The sequence below is a fragment of the Coregonus lavaretus genome, assembly GCF_964263955.1.
Source record: "Coregonus lavaretus genome assembly, contig: HAP1_SCAFFOLD_422, whole genome shotgun sequence".
Classification (NCBI taxonomy): domain Eukaryota; kingdom Metazoa; phylum Chordata; class Actinopteri; order Salmoniformes; family Salmonidae; genus Coregonus; species Coregonus lavaretus.
In genome coordinates this window covers 153,271-180,897 of record NW_028160072.1, presented here as the reverse complement: position 1 = coordinate 180,897, position 27,627 = coordinate 153,271, and the positions used below count along the sequence as shown (strand labels likewise).

Genomic DNA, 27,627 nt, shown 5'->3' with positions numbered 1-27,627 from the left:
TGTCGGGCAAAGACTCAACATCAATACTCAAAATAACAGACAATGATTCTTCTGTTTCTCCACTCATGCCACCCTGTCTGCGTCGCACCAAACACCGGGAATCTTCCCCTTCAGTTGGTCAGCTAAGAATGGTGGTCACAAACAAGCTCCAAGTTTTCCTTCCATATTGTCTTTTTTTTTTTTTTTTTTTTTTTTGTAGAAGCGGGTGACAAGCCCATAAACACACAGCAGTGCCCCCATGTGGATGGGGTTTTTACTACACGCTACAGATGAAAACAGAGAATTACATATTGGGAAACACGAAACATTTGATTTAGCAGACGCTCTTATCCAGAGAGATTTACAGGAGCAATTAGAGTTAAGTGCCTTGCTCAAGGGCACAACAGTTATATTAAATAATAGAGTGATCTAGGATGATAATTTATTGCATGAATTTAATTGAAAGACCCGCAACAGCTTGGGACTGTTGGGACAGCATGCACTAAACCGAAGAACGCAGTTATCAAAATAAATTATAAAGATTGAAAGGGGGCTGAAAAAACACTGTAATGCACTTAAAACAGAGTTTGCACATGTACAAAATGCACTTATCAGGAGTCGACTGTAGATCATTACTTGAGCAGCATTAGGACAAAATGGATGATAAATACTCTCGAACAAATGGAAGGAGATGTTTTCTGGAAAGCATATATTTTCAATGTCTCTGACTATAACATCATTTGAATCAAATCAACTTTATTACATAGAACGTTTAAAAATATATATTAATAATTTTTCTGAAATCCGCAGCTGGGTTGTCTGGTTGTATAAAGCATAGGTCTGTTAATGTAGTGGGACAGGTGTGTGTATGTGACGCTAACTTTGAGTGTCAACAGACTTCAGTCCTGTTTCCATGACTTATGTACCAGGCTTATCATCCACAGAGGTGTAAAGAGCTAAAACAGAACAAGGACAACACAATGATGAAGTGTGTCACAACAGAAAATTATGATGCGTATCACAACAGAAAAGTCAGTAGTAATGTGAGTGCTGCAATAACTAACCCACGTCATTACAGAATTACATTACATTCATCCATGGATATTTCAGTTTCTTCAAAGGTAGTATTCATTCCAAGGCTCCATGCATTCTGATTGGAACAGTGAAGTGCTGCCACCTAGCGACTGATATGTGTAATTGGTATCAGTTCTCAGAGAGAGAGAGGATTGAAAAGAGAAGACACTCTTCTACTCTCCGTCACCACCACTTGGGTCGTTTGTTTAGTTGCGAGTAAAGTATTGATGACAATATGTTGCCAGACAGTCTCACAACAGGACAAAGTAGCACAGCAGAGAGATAGTCACAACAGTGCCCTCTCAGCATTCACTTGTACACTCTCCTGTTTCTCTCTCCTACATCTCCTAGTATCCTGTTGAGTGAAATGGACATCAGTGTTCTGTTAACAGTATAGCTTCCTCCACTGTCCGTATATCGGGCTCGAACAAGTGATCCTCTGCTCGCAAACACACGTGACCTAACTCCTTGACAATGTACCAACTTGTTGAGCTATGGAGAAATATCTAATATCTAATCTTGATAGCTCCAGCGGTGACATTTCAAGCTTGCTGTGGAGTGAGTTTACGGTACATTTTTAACTCTGTTCCACTCACCCTTTCTAAACTCGCTACACACAGGGAGGGATAGAGATTAGAAATACAATTCCCATTCTCACTTCTCATGTTGTTGTAGCCTACTGAAAGGATCCTTGTTAGTGTAATAGATCCACTTCACTGGCCAGCTAGCCGATCTCCTTTTGCTATAGTAGGATGTCATGCAGACACCTCTTAAGCAGAGGGACACTGAGGAGCAAACATGGGTTTAGTTTGATCTATTCAACATTCATTAGTCTAGAAGTCTGTATGTATAGAATGAAAAGATGTCCTCCTTTGGGGAGCATTTAAGCAGATATATCATCTACACCTCTTTCTATTGTAGTAGATCAATGCATACAGTTAAAGTCCCACTCCTCCACATTGGGATAAATCTGGATAACACACACCTGTTTACTTTGATCCTCCTGGTGTTGTGAACCTAATCCTGATTTACAGTCACCTCTGACCCCACAGTACACACCATCTATTCTATAACATCCCCTTATGGTCAGTCCAGTCCAAGACAGGTCAGTCATGTCTGGTTCAGTTTAGCATGGTCCTGTGTAGCTGTAATACAGTGTGTGTGTGTGTTGTTTAAATGTGTTTAGTAATGGGTAACTAAGACAGGGTTTAGTAAATGGGCAAGAACACAGTGTTTAAAACAGACACTGTGATAGGGATCACATCTCCAACAGTGCCATCTAGTGGTTAGAAAGGAAAAGTGTCAGCACCGAGTTCATTAGAAGTGCCACTGTCAGACTTGTGACATGACCTGAAAAGGCAGTATTTTCCTCTAAAAAGCCTCTGAGAGTGTTGGGAGACTAGAAACCTCATTCTGTGATCTCTATCTCCCCCTCCAGACAGATGTAAAGTAGATAGGCCCTCCATGTAGACCAGAGAGTAGCAGAGAGCACCTGTGGAGAGAAACAGCAGTTTATGAATAGAACAGATCAGGGACCAGAGAAACTATCATCCTGAAGCATGGAGAGCAGGTCCCTGGGAGAGGTATCATCTTATCATCCTCCACCAACCACTGGATGTGAGTCTATGAGCGTGTACTCAGAGTATTGTCCACATCCTGCCTTTTTATTCTCATCTTGTGACTAAATATATCTTTGTCCTAATTTTTATTTCTTTCAGTTTTCATCCTGTTTTCCTCCTTTGTGGATGTTTTTCACATGCGTCAGTAAGTTAGACTTGTGATTGAAGCTTTTCCCACAGTCATCACAGCTAAATGGTTTATCTTCTGTGTGAGTCAGTTCATGCTTCTTTAGGTTCCCCTTCAAATTGAAGCTTTTCCCACAATCACCACAGATAAAGAGTTTCTCTCCTGTGTGAGTCCGTATATGCCTACTTAGGTCCCCCTTCTGATAGAAGCTTTTCCCACAGTCTCCACAGATAAATGGTTTCTCTCCTCTGTGAGTCAGTTTATGCTTCCTTAGGGTCCCCTTCTGACTGAATCTTTTCCCGCAGTCACCACAGCTAAATGCTTTCTCTCCTGTGTGAATCGGAATATGATCGGTTAGGTTCCCCTTGCGATTGAAGTGCTTCCCACAGTAACCACAACTGAATGATTTCTCCCCTGTGTGAATCCTCATGTGCTTGGACAGATCTCCTTTGAGTTTGACGGTCTTGCTACAAATAGGGCAGGTGCAGGGTTTCCTACCGCGACAGAGTCGGACATGGGCCTTCAGTTTACAGGTGGAGTTGTAGCGTTTTTTGCAGAAGCGGCATTCATTGGGTCTCTGCATGGGGAGAGTCACATGCCTCTGCAAGTCCGTTTTCAGAACAAACATTTCACCACAGTCACGGCAGCGGTGAGTTTTTCTAGACATGGTGCTGGGTTTGAAACAGTGTTCCCCCAATGATGGGCTGGGATCCAATGGTGGGCTGCTGTCAAGTCCTACTGGGTCACTGCTTACAGCTGAGCTGTGGCTGGAGGCATTGTTTTGATTACCTGGAGGGTCACAGGGAATGTAGAGACCCTTAAGGTGGGTCACAGTAACAAAAGGTGTGAGATCCACTTGTTTAGGGTCCCTCTCTCTGTTCTCCACAGTCTGGGTTTGGGGAAGAGTCAAGGACTGAAGTGGGTCCTCCTGATCACATTCACTTTTCACACAGGAAGGAGTGAATTTGAACTCTATGATATCAGCCTCAAGCCCTTGAAGCTGCTCTTCTTCCTGAGTGGTCCTGAGTTCCTCTTGTTCCTCTTTAATCTGTGGAAACTCTGGGTTCTCCTGCCCCAGACTGGGGCTCCACTCCTGCTCACAGTGCTGCTGATCAGGGAGAACCTCCTCTTCAGAGACAGCGAGAGAGAGCTGCAGGGAGTCTGGAGGAAAGGAGAGAGCAGCAGAGCTTATATATATATATATATACAGCTTTAAGACATCAGGGTTGGTGTCAATTCGAAGTTAAAACTAGAATCCTTAGTTGCTACATAAATGTTTTGACTTGAAGAATATAATGTATAAATGCCTCATGAGCTTAGGTCAACTGTTGCCCCTCAACAGAACACAAAATATAAGCTTGTTTTACTCCAATGTTTGTAAACAATGTAAATATAGCCTCAAAACATGGTTACAACCATAATGTTGATATCATGGATGGTCAGTCCTTGCATCCATAGCTCTGTCTATGAATTTGAGAGTGGTTACATTTCTCCAGGCTCATCCCTCACCTTTTTACCAAAACAGAGGCGGGGTAACCCCACTTTATTATTGTTTCAATTAAGGACTCTAGATTTAAGTAGATTCATGAACAACTATAACCTACTTTTAATTACTTATCAATAAACTGAAGATAGATATTTATTTCTAACGCAAAAAAATGTATACACGTTAATTTATAAATTCTAATCACTTCCTGGTTTTGTGACAATGTTTGTATCCATGTATGGTATTAGCAAAGATAGTTTGGTAGGAAGATATGTAGAAACTGATTACGCCTGTAGGGCAATGTCGTGGCGACGTTAGCTACCTAAGCTCATTCGCAGAAACACGTCATCGGGTCTAACCAGGGCTGCATTCAGTACATGAAAACGTAATAGAACTTTCAATTAAACGGAAACTGTGCTGAGCGACCAGTTGGAAAAACGGGGAGGGGTTGGGCTGTGGGTTCAAATGCCCTTTAAATGTCACTCATTGCTTCAAGCCACACCCCAGCACACCCACCGAACGGAGGAAACGTATCTCAAAGTCTATTCAAGAACGTTTCTGGAAAACGTGTCGTTCAGTCCAAAGCGTTCTGCAATGTCGCAAACGTTCAAGCGAACTGAACACACCCCAGGGGAGAATGATTGCCTACAGAGCCCCACAGTGGAGGTGTCATAATACCCATAAAACCTAGCGGTCAAATTGTTTTTCCACCATTCATTTTTCCCAAAGGGGATTTGATAAACACTTAAAATAAGGGCTGTGTTTCATGTAGGCTTACCATTGCGTGACGTTTTGATAATCATGTAAATCAATCTCTCTCAGACAAGGTGACTTTTATCAATATGTTTGGCTCTATTTACTCTCAGATTCGAAAATGCTAATTAGCATCAAAGTAGACATCATGCAAAACTACAAATCCCTGCACGTCATCTCTACTTGACACCTTTGCTAACAGGTATTGTGTCAACTTACAACTTGCACAAGACAGGTTCACAGAATTGTCAATTTAAAGGAATGTAGCCAATTTATTCATTACTACATTTAACTAGCATTTTTAATCCAGAGATTCTTACCTTTGCCTCGATTCGTCAGTCTCCTCCAGATCATCATGGCATTTGTAGTTCTTTATGATAACCACATTGGCAGCTAATTTCATTGTTGGGGTGTAAATACAGGCAAATATATTGTTAAGTCACCTTGTCCGAGAGATATTTACATGGGTATCAAAACGTCACGCGAGGGTAAGCCTACATGAAACACAGCCCTTATTTTAAGTGTTTCTAAAATTCCCGATGGGAAAAATGTGTTGTGGAAAAACGATTGGAACCCCTTTCCTGTTTGACTGCTATGTTTTATGGGTATTGTGACACCTCCACTGTGTGGCTTTATAAGGTCAGTCGTCTCCCGCCGAACTGCGCATGTGCAAGCCGTCAACTCTTAGGCACTCCTTTGATATAAAGTAGTGTCAGTTTGCCACTTTCATGAGGTTGTACTAATGACATGTTCACCTGCTTAAAACATTGGTTTGAATCTAGGCTGTGCCTTTAGAAATCGAGATAATGCACAACTAAGGAGAAATATTTCACTTCTCTCATTGACTTCTCATACCCCGGTCTGCCATATCTTGCTTCGCAAGCGTTCCCGGAAGTCTGACGATGTTGGGCCTCTGGGTTTAGAAACGGTGGTAGCAGTTAATAAAACATCTTGAAATGGTGATCACTAAACCCCTAAACAGTTTATTTATTGAGCAGAACTGCTAACTATCTAGCCATCAGTAGATCTCCATACGAACCTATTCTGCATCGATTTATCTCCGGTGTGATCCGCAGCAGTCTCCGTAGCCGATCATTCTCCTCCTGGTAGTCTACTACCGTTTGCTCAACTGCCCCAAAAATCTCCACAGCAGCCGCTGTTAAACGCTCGTTTAAGAACGCACGAAACGACTGTAGTTTAGACATATTTCAGTGGACTGAGAGTTGACTATTCAGCTAGTATGGTTTCGTCCACTAGGAAAGAATGGTGGTCACGAACAAAACAAACCCGCGCAAAGATTTACTTCCGCATTGTTTTTGTCAGTGGGTGGCGAGATGTTTTTTTTACTACACGCTACAGACCAATGATAATGGGAATGAGCGGATGCTGGTGGGAGGAGCTATAGGAGGACGGGTGGAACGGGTATCAAACACATCAAACATTTGGAAACCACATGTTTGACTCCGTTCCATTGATTCCATTCCAGCCATTACAATGACCCTGTCCTCCTATAGCTCCTCCCACCAGCTTCCACTGATGGAAATAGATAACTACATGAAACAGTTATATTAAGTAATAGGGATGATCTAGGATCATCATTTATTTCATGAACTGAATTGACAAAACTGCAATGGCTTGTGACTGATGGACCAGCATGCACTAAACCAGAGAATGCAGTTATCAAGAGCAATTATAAAGAATGTTATTGAAATAAGGCTGAAAAAACACTATCTTCTGGAAAACATACATTTTCAATGTCTCTGTTTGATCATTACATCATCACTTGAATCAAATCAAACTTCACTTATAAATAACTTAATTAAAAATAATAATGTACCTGAAAGCCACAGCTGCGTTGACTTGTGGTATAAAGAATAGCTACGATGCTATAGGCAGGGGTGTAAAACTAATTCCATGGAGGGCCCAGGTTCTGCAGGTTTTTGGTTTTTCCTTTCAATTAAGCACTAGACAACCAGGTGTGGGGAGTTCCTTAGTAATTAGTGACCTTAATTCATCGCTCAAGTACAATGGTCCTCTGTAGCTCAGCTGGTAGAGCACGGCGCTTGTAACGCCAAGGTAGTGGGTTCGATCCCTGGGACCACCCATACACAAAATGTATGCACGCGTGACTGTAAGTCGCTTTGGATAAAAGCGTCTGCTAAATGGCATATTATTATTATATTATAATGGAGGAGCGGCCCTCCATGGAATGAGATTGGCATGTGCCATAGAAGGATAGGTGGTTGTATCTGTGTAACAAAAAGCTCTCACAGTTGCAGGTCCGAATTAGACGTTCATCCATGTGTCTCAAATTTCGAAGTGTTTAAGGTTAAGTTTAGGCATTAACAGCAAATTCTTAAGGTTAGACATTAACTCTGATTGGTTAAGGTTTGGGATAGGCTTAAAACAAAAATATCTAAAACAACTTTCTATCGCTGGATTCGAACATGCAAACTTTCGGCTGTTCCAAATGAAATTTGACGTTTGGAACAACTTTGAAATTTGACGTTTGAGAAACATGGATGAACGTCTAATTCTGACATGAGACCGTGAGAGGTTGTTCATGAAACGGCCAGCTAGTTAGCATGCACGCTAGTAGTGTTTCAATCAGTGACATCACTCGCTCCGAGACCTTGAAGTAGTTGTTTCCCTTGCTCTGCAAAGACGCTGCTTTTGTGGAGCGCAAGCAACACTAAAGCCTTGTTCACATTAAAGCCAATTTATGCTTGATCCGAAAATGTGGTCGGAGGTGCTGTATGGATGGTGTGATGCAATTGCGGTGCCTCCGTATAACTCCGCATTAACATGTTTGGTTGATGGTAGGTGGGGGCGGGAGGTCCTGTATAAACACAAACTCACTTCCTTGACAACTTCCTTCCCAACAGCTCTGCTCAGTGAAGCACAAGTAGTATAATTGCCCTGACTTCTGCAGAGGCCATATCACAGTAAATGCTGTACGGCCACTCGCAGATATCGGATTGACCATGTAGAGCCTTTTACCCATAAGCACTCTGTTACCTTGTGCCAGATGTCATGCATTTCAATGGGGACGTCCACAATGGAGTGAAAACGCAACACCCCCTTGAGGTTGAAGGCTCCATTGCGAGATGGACGCCGCATACAATGACATTTTCCAAACTTTGCATCATCTTCAGTCCAGCTAGAGTCCGTCGAAGAACAGGATGTTACCAAACCACAGAAGAAGATGGCTTTATGGGATAGCTAGCAACTTGTAAACAATTACCCATTCCTATATGTGAGTACTATTTTAATAGTAATGTTAAATAATACACATCGTCTATACTGTAGCTAGCAAACTCCACCTAATAATTATCATAAAAAACAAATGTCATTACCATCACAATAAACTTAAATGGGAGGCAACAGTCATAACTGTCTATTATTTAGCATTACTATTAAAATAGTACTCACTTATAGAAGTGGGTAATTGTTTACAAGTTGCTAGCGATCCCATAAAGCAGTCTTCTTCTTCTTTGGTATTATGGCGGTCCGCAAACACATATTATAGGTGCGTGTCACCACCTACTGTATTGGCTGTGTATCAGCCTACTATTTTGTAGTATGAAATCATTACAGTTTGTGAAAAAATTGCCCTACCAACTAACCCTGCACCAATTAACAACCTAACCACTATTCCACTACTTTGGCCCTGTTTGATCCTACTCCAGGCCAGTAGCCTGGGAGGACGGGACACAATCATTCAAAACATCTTGTAACTCTTCTGCAGTAAAATCTCTTTTAAATTCAATTTCAGACAACACTGTAGACTACACCTCAGTAAGCACGGACCGACGGCGAAACCTTTTGGCTGTCTTTTTTTGGTGCAGACCTTGATTTCCACACCCATGGACATAGATTTTTGGTCCGTTCCAGACCAAATATGAACCAATCATAGACGTCTATGTTTGGTTCAGATTTTGTCCGGTCTGGACCAACCTTGATTTGGCCCAAACATAGACGTCTATAAATTACTTATTTTCAACTTTCAGTCAGAACCAAAAATGAGCCTGATTTCAACGTCCGGAAAAAGATGCCTTTTCAATGTCTGTAAAATACGTATTTTCAACATCAGGAAAATAAGTATTTTCAACTTTCATTCAGAACCGAAAATGAACCTGATTTCAACGTCCAGAAAATACATATTTTAGACGTCTTTTCAACGTCATTTTGCTTACTGGGAATATTCTAGTTTTTTGGTCTCACCTATGGCTGCAGAACGGAAAGGACCGGTCCTGTTTATGGGTAATGTGAACGAGGCTTTACATTGATGCTGTTGACCCGGATCACTCAGTTGGGCTCTGCCAGCTTCTGGGGTTGCTGCAGAGGAGGAGGTCAAAGGGGAGTGGTGTAACCGGTGTGAAATGGCTGGCTAGTTAGCGGTGCGCGCTAGTAGCGTTTCAATTGGTGACGTTACTCGCTCTGATATTGAAGTAGTTGTTTCCCTTACTCTGCACGGGCCGTGGCTTTTGTGGAGGGAACGATGCTTTGTGAGAGGCAGTTGTTGATGTGTTCAGAGGATCCCTGGTTCGAGCCCAGGTTGGGGTGAAGGACGGAAGCAACACTATTACGCGTGCGTGTGTGTGACTGTAGCATGACGCTAACTGTTTGAGTGTCAACAGAAGGACTGAAGTCTTCAGCCCTAGTTTCCATGACTTTAGTACGCCCTTTTCAGAGTTTTCATCAAGCTTGTATTGAGTTTGTGAACCTCTCCGGCCGTGAAAATAAAGATTGCTTAATTTACTTTGGATTTGAGTCATGGGCTTAGTTGTATTTATTCAACATTCATTAGTCTTGAAGCCTGTATGTATAGAATGAAAAGATGTCCTCCTTTGGGGAACATTTAAGCAGATACATCGTCTGCTTAAATTAAGAACAAAACGCTAATGTTTGTTTGTTTTCATGCATTTTTACGATCTAGCCAACGTTGACTTTGTGGCTGTGGTAACTAGTGGAAAACGTTGTGCCTGTTGTTCACACGCGTATCTGCCCTCTCATTGGCTAGAATGGTCCCACCTGATCTTGCCTCTTCCCGACCAGACTGCCTTCCATTTTTGAAGACATTTATTTTCATTGTTAGAGCGGCCACTAGAGTATCTGGACAATATAATGAATAATCTGTGACATGATACGTTACCATCTCGTCATTATATACGTATCTCTGACTCTAGCTATCAGTAGATCTACATACGAACCTATTCTACATAGTTTTATCTCAGGGGTGATCCTCAGCAGCCGATCATTCTCCTCCTGGTAGTCCACTACCGTTTGCTCAACTGCCCCGAAAGTCTCCACAGCAGCCGGCGTTAAACGCTCATTTAAAAGCACAGACTGTAGTTTAGACATGTTAGAGTCGACTGAGAGTTGGGTATTGCGGTACGAGTAAAAAATTATGATCACAAATAAAACAAACCCACTCAGTTTAGTACTTTGTCTTCTGTGGATTTTATATGGCGGTTGGCAACCAACTTTAAGGTGCATTACCGCCACCAACTGGACTGGAGTGTGGCCCAGAGACAGTGAAGGTCTAAATCCTACCGAATAATCTCGTCTCCCTAAAGAAACGAAATACATAATTAAATACTACATCCCCCTGAAGATTTCCCCAGCAGTTCACTGAATCCTGGCACTTCATCCGTTTACTTCGGTATTGTCTTCTTCTGTTTTCATCAGCAGGTGGCGAGTCCATAAACACAACATAGCGCTCCCATGTGGATGGGGTTTTGTTACAAGCTATAATGGAAGTAGATAACTACATGTGGGGAAACAGTGAAGGGGTGATTTAGGATGATACTTTCTTGCTGACGGCGTGGGACTGATGGCTGCAAAGGAGTCGGTTTCCTCCTTAACTCCAGTTAATGGAATGGAGAAAAAAAACAGGGAAAATATGCATACTGTCTTAATAAAACAGCCCCCCACAATTTTTAAAAAATAAAACAATTTTACACCACCATGCTAGGGTGGCTAATGCTACTTTCTGATGTTTCCCACAGTGTTTAGCCAGGGGTAAACAACAGACTCACACGGTGTGCAACATTCGGAAGTTGTCCGAAAATGGTGGTGGAAAATAGTTTTTTATTAAGACCGTATTTTAATTCCCCTATATATATATATTTTTTAATTGAGTTAAGGAGGAAACCGACACATTTGCAGCCTGAGTGCAGTATGCTTTATGTAAGGGCCGGTCGCCAGGGGACACGAGTGTAGTCAGCCGTCTGGGCTAAGGGGTTCCACTAGATAGCACAGCCACAAAGTCAAAATGGTCTGTATTGTAAAAATGTATGAAAACTACAATTCGATTTTTGGTCTTAATTTAAGGTTAGAGTTAAGCATAAGGTTAGCAGTGTGGTTAAAGCAGCATTCAGCAGTTGCTACATACATTTTTCGACTTATAAATTAATGATATGTGGATTGATTCTTGAAGAATATAATTTATAAATGGCTCATGAGCTTAATTCAACTGTCGTACCCCATCAGAACCCAAAATATAAGCTTGTTTTACTCCAATGTTTGTAAAAAATAAAAATAAAAGAAAAAAGACTTCGCAAAAGCCGCAAAACATGGTTAAAACAATACTTTTGATATCATGGATGGTCAATCCTTGCAGCTGTAGTGCTGTTTATGGATTTGAGCGATTAATAGGCAGGATTTATTAGCCCTCCTGTAGCTCAGTTGGTAGAGGATGGCGCTTGCAACGCCAGGGTTGTGGATTCGATTCCCACGGGGGGCCAGTATGAAAAATGTATGCACTAACTGTAAGTCGCTCTGGATAAGAGCGTCTGCTAAATGACTAAAATGTAAATGTACAATTATTTATGACTTTGTGCCTGTGGCAACTAGTAACAACCCTGAAGTCGACACCTCTAGAGGTGCTAATCATTACTTAAGCAGCATTAGGTCAAAATGGATGAGAGATACTCTTGCACAAATGGAATGAGATCATTTCTAGAAAGCATGTTTTTATGTCTCTGTTTGATCATTACATCATCATTATCAATTGAAACAAATCAAACTTTACCTACACAGAGGTTTTTAAAATGTAAATTCATAATTTATCTGAAACCCACAGCTGGGTTGACTGGTTGTATAAAGAATAGCTCTGTTGCAATATAGGGACAAGTGTGTGTGTGTGTCACAGGCCCACTGCCTGAAATAGCAGTGTGTGTGTGTGTGTGTGTGTGTGTGTGTGTGTGTATGTGTGTGTGTGTGTGTGTGTGTGTGTGTGTGTCTGTCCAGCCAGCTGTGTAGTATGACACTAACAGTGTTCAGTCCTGTTTCCATGACTACTGTACAAGGGTTATCATCCACAGAGGTTTAAAGTGGAGCTGAGACAGAACTAGGACAACACAATGATGAAGTGTCTCACAACAGAAAACTGCGTAGTAGTGGGAGGACTGCAAGGGCAACCAAACCACATCATTACAGAATTACATTACATTCCTCCATGGTTATTTCAGTTTCTTCAAAGGTAGTGTTCACTTCAAGGTTCCTTGCATTCTTTTTTACTTTTTTACTAGATGACTTGTAGTTTTTCATGTTGTCTGTCTGTAATTGTCTAATGACTTGGTGCTGCCTATCTTGGCCAGGATCTCAATGAGCCCTTCCTGGTTAAATAAATAAATAAAACATTCTGAGTGGAACAGTGAAGTGCTGCCATGAAGTGGCAGACGTGTGAATTTGGCATCAGTTCTCAGAAAGAGAGGAGATAAAGAGGGAGAGACAGAGAAGGATAGAGAAACTCTCTGTCGTCACCACTTGGGTCGTTTGTTTAGTTGCGAGTAAAGTATTGATGACAATATGTTGCCAGACAGTCTCACAACGGGACAAAGTAGCACATCAGGACATCAGAGAGAGATAGTCACAGCAGTGCCCTCTCAGCATTTAGTTGTACTCTCTCTCTCTCTCTCTCTCTCTCTCTCTCTCTCTCTCTCTCTCTCTCTCTCTCTCTCTCTCTCTCTCTCGCTCGCTGTGTCTCTCTCTCTCTCTCTCTCTCTCTCTCTCTCTCTCTCTCTCTCTCTCTCTCTCTCTCTCTCTCTCTCTCTCTCTCTCTCTCAATTCAGTTCAATTCAATTTAAGGGCATTATTGCCATGGGAAACGTATGTTAACATTGCCAAAGCAAGTGAAGTAGATAGTAAACAAAAGTGAAATAAACAATAAATATTAACAGTAAACATTACACTCAGAAGTTCCAAAAGAATAAAGACATTTCAAATGTCATATTATGTATATATACAGTGTTGTAACAATGTGCAAATAGTTAAAGTACAAATGGGAAAATAAATAAACATAAATATTGGTTGTATTTACAATGGTGTTTGTTCTTCACTGGTTGCCCTTTTCTTGTGGCAACAGGTCACAAATCTTGCTGCTGTGATGGCACACTGTGGTTTTTCACCCAGTAGATAAGGGAGTTTATCAAAATTGGGTTTGTTTTCAAATTCTTTGTGGATCTGTTTAATCTGAGGGAAATATGTGTCTCTAATATGGTCATACATTTGGCAGGAGGTTAGGAAGTGCAGCTCAGTATCCACCTCATTTTGTGGGCAGTGTGCACATAGCCTGTCTTCTCTTAAGAGCCAGGTCTGCCTATGGCGGCCTTTCTCAATAGCAAGGCTATGCTCACTGAGTCTGTACATAGTCAAAGCTTTCCTTAAGTTTGGGTCAGTCACAGTGGTCAGGTATTCTGCCACTGTGTACTCTCTGTTTAGGGCCAAATAGCATTCTAGTTTGCTCTGTTATTTTGTTAATTCTTTCCAATGTGTCAAGTAATTCTCTTTTTGTTTTCTCATGATTTGTTTGGGTCTAATTGTGTTGTTGTCCTGGGGCTCTGTGGGGTCTGTTTGTGTTTGTGAACAGAGCCCCAGGACCAGCTTACTTAGGGGACTCTTCTTCAAGTTCATCTCTCTGTAGGTGATGGCTTTGTTATGGAAGGTTTGGGAATCACTTCCTTTTCAGTGGTTATAGAATTTAACGGCTCTTTTCTGGATTTCGATAATTAGCGGGTATCGGCCCAATTCTGCTCTGCATGCATTATTTGGTGTTTTTCGTTGTACACTGAGGATATTTTTTCAGAATTCTGCATGCAGTCTCAATTTGGTGTTTGTCCCATTTTGTGAATTCTTGGTTGGTGAGTGGACCTCTCTCTCTCTCTCTCTCTCTCTCTCTCTCTCTCTCTCTCTCTCTCTCTCTCTCTCTCTCTCTCTCTCTCTCTGTCCGTCCTAGTTGTATCCTGTCCTAGCCTGTGCGTGTTTGTGACTATCTTTGGGGCATAGTAAATGGTTTGTTTTATAAAGTTAAGACGTAATTTAATTAGTTTACTTGGGTGACCGAGGAACAAATGGCATTCTTAGAGCGGAAAACAATGTCATGAATCATGCCTGGTCGGTCTGACATACACACACACACACACACACACACACACACACACACACACACACACACACACACATACACATACACACACACACACACACACACACACACACACACACACACACACACACACACACACACACACACACACACACACACACACACACACACACACACACACACACACATACACACACACATACACATACACACGTTTGTTTTACTATCCTTGTGGGGACCAAACAATTGATTCCCATTCAAAATCCTATTTCCCCTAACCCTAAACCTTACCCTAACCTTAACCCCTCACTCCTAAACCTATCCCCTATCCCTAATTGTAACCCTAACCCTAACCCCTTTTTCCTTGTGTGAACCGGTGAAATGTCCCCCACTTATCTGAATTCTTCTTGTTTTACTATCCTTGTCAGGACTTCTGGTCCCAACAGGACTTCTGGTCCCCACAAGGATAGTAAAACCAGAAACACACACACAGCTCTTTCTAATGATAATGTATGCACTCACTAACTGTAGGTCGCTCTGGATAAGAGCGTCTGCTAAATGACTAAAATGTTGCATGCTTTTCAATGATCATGTTCCGATGGCGTTCCAATGGCAATTTCTGATGTCTTTATTTTGTCTTGGCTAATGAATGTGAAGTGTGACTGACGCATATGAGCTTATATTAGCTCATTTTTCATCTGTTGTTGCTTTGCATTGAGATCGTAGCTCAGACCCAAATTAGACTGACACAGGAAGTGTCTGGATGTTTAAGAAACAATGTTTTAATTTTTTTATTTATTTAACTAGGTAAGTCAGTTAAGAACAAATTCTTATTTACAATGACGGCCTACACCGGCCAAACCCGGACAACGCTGGGCCAATTGTGCGCCGCCCTATGGGACTCCCAATCACGGCCGGTTGTGATACACCCTGTAATCGAACCAGGGGGTCTGTAGTGACGCCTCAAGCACTGAGATGCATTGACCCTTAGACCGCTGCGCCACTCATCCTGTCCCCCATTCCCCATCTTTCTGTGGGTCCTCAAACAGCCCCTGTCCCCTCCGATCTCCCCTCCACCTCTACGCTACCCGACCCCGAGCGTGTTGTCCCCCGTCCCCCTCCATCATGGGTTTATGGGTCCTGTCCCTCTGTCCTCTGCTCCCTGCGTCACTTGGAAAACATATGTTAAAGTGAAAGCCTGGCAGCCTGAGCCAATGACTCCCGACTGAAGTACGAGAAGTCGCCTCTGATCAGTGGAGCTGCCAGTCAGTTGGCAGCCGGACCGTGGCTGAGCGTCATACCCACCGCTTTATTCTTCTTCTGCATGACACACACTGGAGCCCCGGGCTTGTCTAGGAGAAGTCTGACGCAAACACAGCACTGCCAGAGTGGAGCTAGCTCTTAGGAAGGATATGGATTCGTATTTGTTTCAGCAGCATCACGGTTTTCAGTGTAAGGGTGTGTAATTGTTACCCTCAGTGCTCTCACAGAGTTTGAGTCACTCACAGCTGTATGTATAGCCTATGCACGTGCAAGCTTAGAGTTTAAATGCATTGATCAGAAAATTGTGTCATTCCGAACTTCATCCACAACGTTATATTCCATTGTGTTTGGACTCGAGCGATACTTCTCCTTGTAGCCCTGTAACCTTTTCCGCGTGTGCAAGCGCTGGCTAGACGGAGAAGTATCGCTCAAGTCAACAGAATGGAATATAACGTTCCAGATAGAGTTTGGAATGACACAATTTCATGTGTACAACATAAAGGCCTGCATCACTAAAAGGAAGTATTGGGTGTTTTTGGAGACTTTGTTCATGTTTATCTGTGTCCCTCCAACTGCAGAACAAACATGAGGAAGTCTATCGCTGTTTATATACGTTTCTCAAAACCAAGTGAAATTGCAAAAAACAGTGTCTGGACACTACTATAACATGCCATTTACCAAATACAGAATGGTTAAAAAAAAAAGAGAACTTGTCCTTTAATCATTTTTTTGCCTCTGCCAGGGGGTGTTCAATCTTATCCACAAAAGCCAAAGCATTAGTACAACTGATTCAACTATTTAACTAACCATAGTCTTCAATCAACATTTCATTTGTTAGATTGAGTGTGTTGTGGCATCGGCTGGAGTAAAAGCCTGCACCCATGACCCTTTTCAGATACCTTTGGCCAGTGTTTCCCAACTCCAGTCCTCCAGTACCCCCAACAGTGTTTCCCAACTCCAGTCCTCCAGTACCCCCAACAGTGTTTCCCAACTCCAGTCCTCCAGTACCCCCCAACAGTGTTTCCCAACTCCAGTCCTCCAGTACCCCCAACAGTGTTTCCCAACTCCAGTCCTCCAGTACCCCCAACAGTACACGTTTTTGTTGTAGCCCCGAACAAACACACCTCATTCAACTAATTGAGAGCTTGATGATTAGTTGACTAGTTGAATTAGGTTGTTGAGGGTTACAATAAAAATGTAGAATAAAAAGCATATACTGTATAATGATGTCATATATGACCTCAAGCATACCACAAACTCCGTTTGAACCCCAGTGGTCTTCTTGGTAGGTCAAACCCAGTAAACCTCATGCGCACTCACTCACACTCACTCACGCACGCATGCACACACTCACTCACTCACGCATGCATGCATGCACACACACACACACAATCAATCACAATAGAATGTTGAGTTCTGAGTTCTGTTTTTGTACCTATTAGTTTACTTCAAAGAACATTTCATGTCTGGTTGGTCTTGTAAATGAAAAGTAAACAAAACATTTGTGAATTTCCATCAATTTCTCTTCTGAGTACAGACCTTCTCCCTCTTGAAAATGTACATTTAAAACATTGAATGTACTCATTATATGAAGCATACATGTGCTCTAAACCTAAAGGTGGTGTGGTAATGGCAGTATTTATGATATTCTACTCAGTGGCTCTGCCCCCCAAACTCTGAGAGCAAATTCAAGTTTTCATCATTAAGATAAGTTACATACAGGTGTAGGATTTAATTTGAGCCAGTTTTCTAGGCAGGAAAAGAATCCTGCAGCAACAGGAAATGTGAATTATTATGTGGATTATAATTAATGGTCATTTTTGTAGGGGTTGATGCATTTTTGATAAGGGAAAATCAAGTCTGAAATTTCAAAGTGGACATTACAAACTTCAGAAGCCTTTTTAAACTTCAAATACACTGCAAGTTTAACATTTCCTGCAACATGTGATCAAATTAAAATCTTACATCTGTACTATATTTCTCTGTGACATGAAGTACATACAGTACATAGAAGACATTAAGACATTGTCGTTGGTGGAAGTTATCGTTGGACTTGTCAGGAGGAGGAAAGTGCCACAGTTCTAGTCTCTTTTATTGGTCTTATCATCATGTCTACCCATTTCCTTGATTGACACGGTAGCTTGAAATAGTCACGTCTCTTGTCTTGTCTTAACATCTCAGCATCCGTTCTCAGGTACGATCCTGCACTTGAGGATCTTCAGGTAGTTCTGGACCTTGTTGGAGTCCCGTCGGAAGCAGTAAAGTAGGTCGTGGTCGCTCATGGCCCGGGACTCTCCGCTGGTGTCTGACGAGGGGACCAAGGCCTCAGGGGAGGACAGGCCACTCAGGGAGTTACTGATCATCCCCAGGTGCTGCATCTGAGAGAGAGGGACACAGACAGTGGATTGTTAGGGATAAGGGATTTTACTTTCTGTACACATTGCATTATGAGGTGCATGTCTGTGCATGTTTGTGTGTGTGTGCTCTCGTGAGCTATCACATGCCAACACAGCAGCAGAGTGAGGACTGTCTAGTGACATCCTGGTAGGCATTTGCATTAGTCACTGACTCACTGATGGTGTCAGCATCATTCTGCACAATGTCACTAGGGCTCAAGCTGCTATAGGACTCTCATTTCACGATAGTATGCTCAAGGCATCTTCCTCTTACCCTATCAGCTACCTTCTCCCCCCATCTTCCTCTTACCCTATCAGCTACCTTCTCCCCCCATCTTCCTCTTACTCTATCAGCTACCTTCTCCCCCCATCTTCCTCTTACCCTATCAGCCACCTTCTCCCCCCATCTTCCTCTTACCCTATCAGCCACCTTCTCCCCATCTTCCTCTTACCCTATCAGCCACCTTCTCACCATCTTCCTCTTACCCTATCAGCCACCTTCTCCCCATCTTCCTCTTACTCTATCAGCCACCTTCTCCCCCATCTTCCTCTTACCCTATCAGCTACCTTCTCCCCCCATCTTCCTCTTACCCTATCAGCTACCTTCTCCCCCCATCTTCCTCTTACCCTATCAGCTACCTTCTCCCCCCATCTTCCTCTTACTCTATCAGCTACCTTCTCCCCCCATCTACCTCTTACCCTATCAGCCACCTTCTCCTCCCATCTTCCTCTTACCCTATCAGCCACCTTCTCCCCATCTTCCTCTTACCCTATCAGCCACCTTCTCCCCATCTTCCTCTTACCCTATCAGCCACCTTCTCCCCATCTTCCTCTTACCCTATCAGCCACCTTCTCCCCCATCTTCCTCTTACCCTATCAGCCACCTTCTCCCCCCATCTTCCTCTTACCCTATCAGCCACCTTCTCCCCACCTTCCTCTTACCCTATCAGCCACCTTCTCCCCCATCTTCCTCTTACCCTATCAGCCACCTTCTCCTCCCTCTTCCTCTTACCCTATCAGCCACCTTCTCCTCCCATCTTCCTCTTACCCTATCAGACACCTTCTCCCCCATCTTCCTCTTACCCTATCAGCAACCTTCTCCCCCATCTTCCTCTTACCCTATCAGCCACCTTCTCCCCCATCTTCCTCTTACCCTATCAGCCACCTTCTCCTCCCATCTTCCTCTTACCCTATCAGCCACCTTCTCCCCCATCTTCCTCTTACCCTATCAGCCACCTTCTCCCCACCTTCCTCTTACCCTATCAGCCACCTTCTCCCCCCATCTTCCTCTTACCCTATCAGCCATCTTCTCCCCCATCTTCCTCTTACCCTATCAGCCAACTTCTCCTCCCATCTTACTCTTACTCTATCAGCCACCTTCTCCTCCATCTTCCTCTTACCCTATCAGCCACCTTCTCCCCCCATCTTCCTCTTACCCTATCAGCCACCTTCTCCCCATCTTCCTCTTACCCTATCAGCCATCTTCTCCCCCATCTTCCTCTTACCCTATCAGCCAACTTCTCCTCCCATCTTCCTCTTACCCTATCAGCCACCTTCTCCGCCCATCTTCCTCTTACCCTATCAGCCACCTTCTCCTCCATCTTCCTCTTACCCTATCAGCCACCTTCTCCCCCATCTTCCTCTTACCCTATCAGCAACCTTCTCCCCCATCTTCCTCTTACCCTATCAGCCACCTTCTCCCCCATCTTCCTCTTACCCTATCAGCCACCTTCTCCTCCCATCTTCCTCTTACCCTATCAGCCACCTTCTCCCCCATCTTCCTCTTACCCTATCAGCCACCTTCTCCCCCCATCTTCCTCTTACCCTATCAGCCACCTTCTCCCCATCTTCCTCTTACCCTATCAGCCATCTTCTCCCCCATCTTCCTCTTACCCTATCAGCCACCTTCTCCTCCCATCTTCCTCTTACTCTATCAGCCACCTTCTCCTCCATCTCCCTCTTACCCTATCAGCCACCTTCTCCCCCCATCTTCCTCTTACCCTATCAGCCACCTTCTCCTCCATCTTCCTCTTACCCTATCAGCCACCTTCTCCCCCATCTTCCTCTTACCCTATCAGCAACCTTCTCCCCCGTCTTCCTCTTACCCTATCAGCCACCTTCTCCCCCCATCTTCCTCTTACCCTATCAGCAACCTTCTCGCCCATCTTCCTCTTACCCTATCAGCCACCTTCTCCTCCCATCTTCCTCTTACTCTATCAGCCACCTTCTCCTCCATCTTCCTCTTACCCTATCAGCCACCTTCTCCCCCCATCTTCCTCTTACCCTATCAGCCACCTTCTCCTCCATCTTCCTCTTACCCTATCAGCCACCTTCTCCCCCATCTTCCTCTTACCCTATCAGCAACCTTCTCCCCCGTCTTCCTCTTACCTTATCAGCAACCTTCTCCCCCATCTTCCTCTTACCCTATCAGCCACCTTCTCCCCATCTTCCTCTTACCTTATCAGCAACCTTCTCCACCATCTTCCTCTTACCCTATCAGCAACCTTCTCCCCATCTTCCTCTTACCCTATCAGCCACCTTCTCCCCCATCTTCCTCTTACCCTATCAGCCACCTTCTCCTCCCATCTTCCTCTTACCCTATCAGCCACCTTCTCCCCATCTTCCTCTTACCCTATCAGCCACCTTCTCCCCCCATCTTCCTCTTACCCTATCAGCAACCTTCTCCCCATCTTCCTCTTACCCTATCAGCCACCTTCTCCTCCCATCTTCCTTTACCCTATCAGCCACCTTCTCCACCATCTTCCTCTTACCCTATCAGCAACCTTCTCGCCCATCTTCCTCTTACCCTATCAGCCACCTTCTCCCCATCTTCCTCTTACCCTATCAGCCACCTTCTCCTCCCATCTTCCTCTTACCCTATCAGCCACCTTCTCCACCATCTTCCTCTTACCCTATCAGCCACCTTCTCCCCCATCTTCCTCTTACCCTATCAGCAACCTTCTCCCCATCTTCCTCTTACCCTATCAGCCACCTTCTCCTCCCATCTTCCTCTTACCCTATCAGCAACCTTCTCCCCATCTTCCTCTTACCCTATCAGCCACCCTCACCCCCATCTTCCTCTTACCCTATAAGCCACCTTCTCCCCCATCTTCCTCTTACCCTATCAGCCACCTTCTCGACTCCCTTGCGGAGCTCGCGCACCATGTAGCTCATCTCCAGCGCTTTGTTGGAGCTGAAGTTGTTGAAGTCATCCTGGTGAGCCATGCTCTGGTGGAACTGCCACAGAGGATCCTTCCATGCTACCAGCAGCTTCAGAATCACCTCTGTTAACTCTTCTCTCTGAGGAGAGAGAGAGAGAGAGAGAGAGAGAGAGAGAGAGAGAGAGAGAGAGAGAGAGAGAGAGAGAGAGAGAGAGAGAGAGAGAGAGAGAGAGAGAGAGAGAGAGAGAGAGAGAGAGAGAGAGAGAGAGAGAGAGAGAGAGAGAGAGAGAGAGAGGTCACTACAGGAAGCAGAGAGGGGTACTACTATGGTAAACGATAGTTGATTAAACAAAGTTGTAAGACTCACAGCCAGTCTCTGCGCGTTCTCTTTGCCATTAGGGGTTAGTATGGTGGATGTATGGCAGTTGCGGTTTATCCTGCCAATATGGTTTTTGCTGGGCAGGAAGTATTGCTCCTGAAGGAAGGAAGAGGAAAGGAGAGAAAGAGGAATTGAGTTGACAGGGAAGACGTAGGTAGAAAGCAACAGGTCAGAGAGTCAAAGGAGCTGGGTCTCTGAAGAGCAAAGCCTTCGAAAGCAAAGAAACAAAAAGCTTGTGGAAGAGCTGGTTTATTCCTTAAAGGGATAGTTCCCCCAAATTACATGGATCGCTGTCTTACCTTGTCAATAGACTGCTTACAGGGTAAGAAAGACAATATGTTATTTTAGCATTTGGGTGAACTATCCCATGCAATTTCCTCTTATTCAATTCAAACCACTCAATTATTATATGCTACATTACATGTTGAAAGAACTGTTGTTCAATGTTATAATGTCAGGATCTAAATCTTAAAAATCCCCTTATTCATCTGATTATCCAAAACCAATATGTCACATCAACAACCCCAAGATGTTATAGTGTGTTCATGATGCTCCAAATTACATTTGACAGGAATTGAATGTGTAATACAAGTTTAATTGACTTTTCATTTCAGAACAATTTCTTTTAGCTAATAGGCTAATTAAGCCATCAATTCTACATCATAACACATTCAGAACAACATTAATCAGAACAACACAGACAACCGAAAGAAAATAAAGAAATAATGAGAGAGAGAGAGAGAGAGAGAGAGAGAGAGAGAGAGAGAGAGGGAGAGATACCTTGAGCATACCAGAGAAAGGTATCAGGACTTACGAATTCAGAGTGCAGGTCGCTGGAGATGCCGTGCATCCTGGCACTGTGCTGGATGACCCGGTCAAAGAGGTCTGCCAGGGAGAGGAAGTGGCACCCCGCCTGGCCATGGACACAAATGGGCGCCGCGTTCGTCCTGCCACTGCCACGCAGCTCCACACACACCAACACCAGGAGCAGAGCCCACACTGGAAGAGAGAGAGACATTTTGAGGGAGAAGGATGTGGAAGATGAGAAGAGGAGAGGAGAAGAGAGGAGAGGGACTAGAGGGATAGAGAGGAGGGCAGGAGAGGGAGAGGAGAGGATCCTCTCACCAGCCAGCCAGCCAGCCAGCCAGGAGTAGAACTGACACTGGTAGAGATATAGAAGAAGAAGAGAGACAACACTGACACTGACAGAGAGATAGAAGAGGAAGAGAGACAACACTGACACTGACAGAGAGATAGAAGAAGAAGAGAGACAACACTGACACTGAGAGAGAGATAGAAGAAGAAGAGAGACAACACTGACACTGACAGAGAGATAGAAGAAGAATAGAGACAACACTGACACTGAGAGAGACAACACTGACGCTGACAGAGAGATAGAAGAAGAAGAGAGTCAACACTGACACTGACAGAGAGATAGATAGAAGAAGAGAAACAACACTGACACTGACAGAGAGATAGAAGTAGAAGAGAGACAACACTGACACTGACAGAGAGATAGAAGAAGAAGAGGAGGAAGAGAGAAAAGGGGAAAGTGGTGGTGAACAGAGGAAAGGAGAGGATCTAGTTCCACCGGCAGAGGCATGCATGTATAGCTCCTCAGTCCCTGCTCCTTGGTCTCTGCTCCCTGGTCTATACATGCACTAACCTGGCTTGTTCTTGGAGGTAGCTACCTTGTTTGATGTTGTTCCTGGACATTCTGTGTTGTTTGGTGGTAGTTTTGAAGCTGGAGGATGTACAGTGACACTCAGCTATTTAAAGGGACCAGGAGTATTAAGGCAAGGGTCTCTCTCTCTCTGTCATCATGTGATGACCACAATAATTTAGGAGGGGAGGAGAGAGAGAGAGAGAGAGAGAGAGAGAGAGAGAGAGAGAGAGAGAGAGAGAGAGAGAGAGAGAGAGAGAGAGAGAGAGAGAGAGAGAGAGAGAGAGAGAGCGTGTGCGCGCGGAGAGAGAGAGCGTGTGCGCGCAGAGAGAGAGAGAGACAGAGACAGAGACAGAGTTAGAGACAGAGAGACAGAGGTTTGCGTGAGTTTTCATTCGTCATAAAAAAAAAAATCATCAGATCATGATGGAAGTCGGCTTTACACCCCAAAGCGGCCGGGACAAATCAGGACAGATACTGGGTGAAAATGCTCATTCAGCTCACCCCTCAGCCCCCCCAGCCCCTTCACCAGTTTCACTGTCATTCATCAGGCTAGTTTAGTGCATAGGCTATACTCAGAAAAAAAAGGCTATCTAGAACCTTAAAGGGTTCTTCGGCTGTCCCCATAGGAGAACCATTTGAAGAACCCTTTCTGGTTGTAGGTAGAGCACTTTTGGTTCCAGGTAGAACCCTTTTGGGTTCCAAGTAGAACCCTTTCTACAGAGGGTTCTACATGGAACCCAAAAGGGTTCTCCTATGGGGACAGCCGAAGAACCCTTTTGGAACCCTTTTTTCTAAGATTGTACAGTAGTATGGTACTGACATTCACACTGACCAGCTCCCATGTTTCTCACATGGTAATGATTTAATCCACGAAGGGCTGCGTGTCTGCAGGTTCCTGCTCCTCCTTTGTGCTTGATTGATTAATTAAGGTCACTAATTAGTAAGGAACTCCCCTCACCTGGTTGTCTAGGTCTTAATTGAAACCAAAAGCCTGCAGACACTCGGCCCTCCGTGGAATGATTTTGACCCCCCTGATTTATATGATCAATGTATTGATCAGTAAGTGAATGCAAACCTTGTTGTTGTTCTCTCTGTCCTTGTACTGTAGTGTACTGTAGTGTACTGTAAAGTAGTGTGCTGTATTGTAAATGTGTGTACTATAGTGTAAATGTGTGTACTGTAGTGTACTGTACTGTACTGTACTGTGATGTACTGTGATGTACTGTAGTGTGATGTAGTGTACTGTAGTGTACTGTAGTGTAAAGTAGTGTACTGTACTGTGATGTACTGTGATGTACTGTAGTGTGATGTAGTGTACTGTAGTGTAAAGTAGTGTACTGTAGTGTACTGTAGTGTACTGTACTGTACTGTACTGTGATGTACTGTGATGTACTGTAGTGTGATGTAGTGTACTGTAGTGTACTGTAGTGTAAAGTAGTGTACTGTAGTATACTGTACTGTACTGTACTGTACTGTACTGTGATGTACTGTGATGTACTGTAGTGTGATGTAGTGTACTGTAGTGTACTGTAGTGTAAAGTAGTGTACTGTACTGTGATGTACTGTGATGTACTGTAGTGTGATGTAGTGTACTGTAGTGTACTGTAGTGTAAAGTAGTGTACTGTAGTGTACTGTAGTGTACTGTACTGTACTGTACTGTGATGTACTGTGATGTACTGTAGTATGATGTAGTGTACTGTAGTGTACTGTAGTGTAAAGTAGTGTACTGTAGTATACTGTACTGTACTGTACTGTACTGTACTGTACTGTACTGTACTGTACTGTGATGTACTGTGATGTACTGTAGTGTGATGTAGTGTGATGTAGTGTGATGTAGTGTACTGTAGTGTGCTGTAGTGTAATGTAGTGTACTGTAGTGTAATGTAGTGTACTGTAGTGTGATGTAGTGTAATGTGGTGTACTGTAATGTAATGTAGTGTACTGTAGTGTAATGTAGTGTACTGTAGTGTAGTGTAGTGTGATGTAGTGTACTGTAGTGTACTGTATTGTGATGTAGTGTAATGTAGTGTACTGTAGTTTACTGTAGTGTAGTGTAGTGTGATGTAGTGTGCTGTAGTGTACTGTAGTGTACTGTAGTGTGATGTAGTGTGCTGTAGTGTAGTGTAATGTAGTGTAGTGTGCTTTAGTGTAGTGTGATATAGTGTACTGTAGTGTACTGTAGTTTACTGTAGTGTACTGTAGTGTAATGTAGTGTAATGTAGTGTACTGTAGTGTAATGTAGTGTGCTGCATCAAATCAAATCAAATCAAATTTTATTGGCCACATGTACCGAATACAACAGGTGCAGACATTACAGTGAAATGCTTACTTACAGCCCTTAACCAACAGTGCATTTATTTTTAATAAAAAAGTAGAATAAAACAACAAAAAAGTGCTGAGAAAAAAATAACAGTAGGGAGGCTATATATAGAGGGGGTACCGGTGCAGAGTCAATGTGCGGGGGCACCGGCTAGTTGAGGTACTTGAAGTAATATGTACATGTGGGTAGAGTTAAAGTGACTATGCATAAATAATTAACAGAGTAGCAGCAGCGTAAAAAGATGGGGTGGGGGTGCAGTGCAAATAGCTCGCGGCTGTGCTTCCCTTTGTAGTCTGTAATAGTTTTCAAGCCCTGCCACATCCGACAAGCGTCAGAGCCGGTGTAGTAGATTCAATCTTAGTAGATTCAATCTTAGTCCTGTATTGACTCTTTGCCTGTTTGATGGTTCGTCGGAGGGCATAGCGGGATTTCTTATAAGCGTCCGGGTTAGAGTCCCGCTCCTTGAAACAGGCAGCTCTACCCTTTAGCTCAGTGCGGATGTTTCCTGTAATCCATGGCTTCTGGTTGGGGTATGTACGTACGGTCACTGTGGGGACGACATCATCAATGCACTTATTGATGAAGCCAGTGACTGATGTGGTGTACTCCTCAATGCTATCTGAAGAATCCCGGAACATGTTCCAGTCTGTGCTAGCAAAACAGTCCTGTAGCTTAGTATCTGGGTCATCTGACCACTTTTTTATTAACCGAGTCACTGGTGCTTCCTGCTTTAGTTTTTGCTTATAAGCAGGAATCAGGAGGATAGAGTTATGGTCAGATTTGCCAAATGGAGGGCAAGGGAGAGCTTTGTATGCGTCTCTGTGTGTGGAGTAAAGGTGGTCTAGAGTTTTTTTTCCTCTGATTGCACATTTAACATGCTGGTAGAAATTAGGTAGAACGGATTTAAGTTTCCCTGCATTAAAGTCCCCGGCCACTAGGAGTGCTGCCTCTGGATGAGCATTTTCCTGTTGATTTATGGCCTTATACAGCTCATTCAGTGCAATCTTAATGGCAGCATTGGTTTGTTGTGGTAAATAGACAGCTATGTAAAATATAGATGAAAACTCTCTTGGTAAATAATGTGGTCTACAGCTTATCATAAGATACTCTACCTCAGGCGAGCAAAACCTCGAGACTTCCTTAGTATTTGATTTTGTGCACCAGCTGTTGTTTACAAATATACACAGACCGCCACCCCTTGTCTTACCGGAGTCAGCCGTACTATCCTGCCGATGTTGCGTATAGCCAGCTAGCTGTATGTTGTCCATGTCGTTGTTCAGCCACTACTCGGTGAAACATAAGATATTACAGTTTTTAATGTCCCGTTGGTAGGATAACCGTAATCTTAGGTCATCCAATTTATTCTCAAATGATTGAAGATTGGCTAATAGGATTGATGGGAGTGGCAGTTTACTCGCTCGCCGTCGGATCCTTACAAGGAACCCCGACCTACGTCCACGATATCTCCGTCTCTTCCTCATGCGAATGACGGGGATTTGGGCCTTGTCGGGTGTCTGATTTGGGCCTTGTCGGGTGTCTGTAGGATATCCTTCGCAGCCTCCTCGTTGAAGAAAAAATCTTCGTCCAATACGAGGTGAGTAATCGCTGTCCTGATATCCAGAAGCTCTTTTTGGTCATAGGAGACGATGGCAGAAACATTATGTACAAAATAAATTACAAATAACGCGGAAAAACACACATAATAGTACAATTGGTTAGAGGACTGTAGTGTAATGTAGTGTACTGTAGTGTAATGTAGTGTACTGTAGTGTACTGTAGTGTGATATAGTGTACTGTAGTGTGATGTAGTGTACTGTAGTGTGATGTAGTGTAATGTAGTGTGATGTAGTGTGATGTAGTGTAATGTAGTGTAATGTAGTGTGATGTAGTGTAATGTAGTGTACTGTAGTGTGATGTAGTGTGCTGTAGTGTGCTGTAGTGTACTGTAGTGTAATGTAGTGTGCTGTAGTGTAGTGTAGTGTAATGTAGTGTGCTGTAGTGTAATGTAGTGT

The 27,627-nt window shown here is 43.5% G+C and overlaps 2 protein-coding genes across 7 annotated transcripts; both read right to left on the bottom strand.

Moving 5' to 3' along the window:
- Positions 1-666: 666 nt before the first annotated feature.
- On the bottom strand, positions 667-6,355 carry LOC311122210 (uncharacterized protein). 6 transcript variants are annotated; one of them, XR_014612398.1, is made up of 5 exons: positions 6,078-6,350; positions 5,894-5,951; positions 2,590-3,960; positions 1,712-1,838; positions 667-1,408 (listed from the first exon to the last, which is right to left on the bottom strand). XR_014612398.1 is itself a non-coding variant. In XM_084196598.1 (3 exons), the coding sequence occupies exons 2-3, from the start codon at positions 5,393-5,395 to the stop codon at positions 2,768-2,770; spliced, it is 1,230 nt and encodes a 409-aa protein (XP_084052724.1). In that variant the 5' UTR covers positions 5,396-5,431; positions 6,078-6,355; the 3' UTR covers positions 684-2,767. The 6 variants fall into 6 exon arrangements, 4 of the variants coding, with proteins under 4 accessions (XP_084052724.1, XP_084052726.1, XP_084052723.1 ...); XR_014612399.1 differs by lacking the exon at positions 5,894-5,951; XM_084196598.1 differs by lacking the exon at positions 5,894-5,951 and adding an exon at positions 5,359-5,431 and having other exon boundaries at positions 684-3,960; positions 6,078-6,355.
- Positions 6,356-17,869: 11,514 nt separating this feature from the next.
- On the bottom strand, positions 17,870-23,344 carry prl2 (prolactin 2; the record flags this gene model as incomplete). The annotated part of the gene is made up of 5 exons (XM_084196593.1): positions 17,870-18,070; positions 21,209-21,388; positions 21,617-21,724; positions 22,443-22,627; positions 23,320-23,344. The coding sequence occupies 5 exons, from the start codon at positions 23,342-23,344 to the stop codon at positions 17,870-17,872; spliced, it is 699 nt and encodes a 232-aa protein (XP_084052719.1).
- Between the last annotated feature and the right edge of the window lie 4,283 nt (positions 23,345-27,627).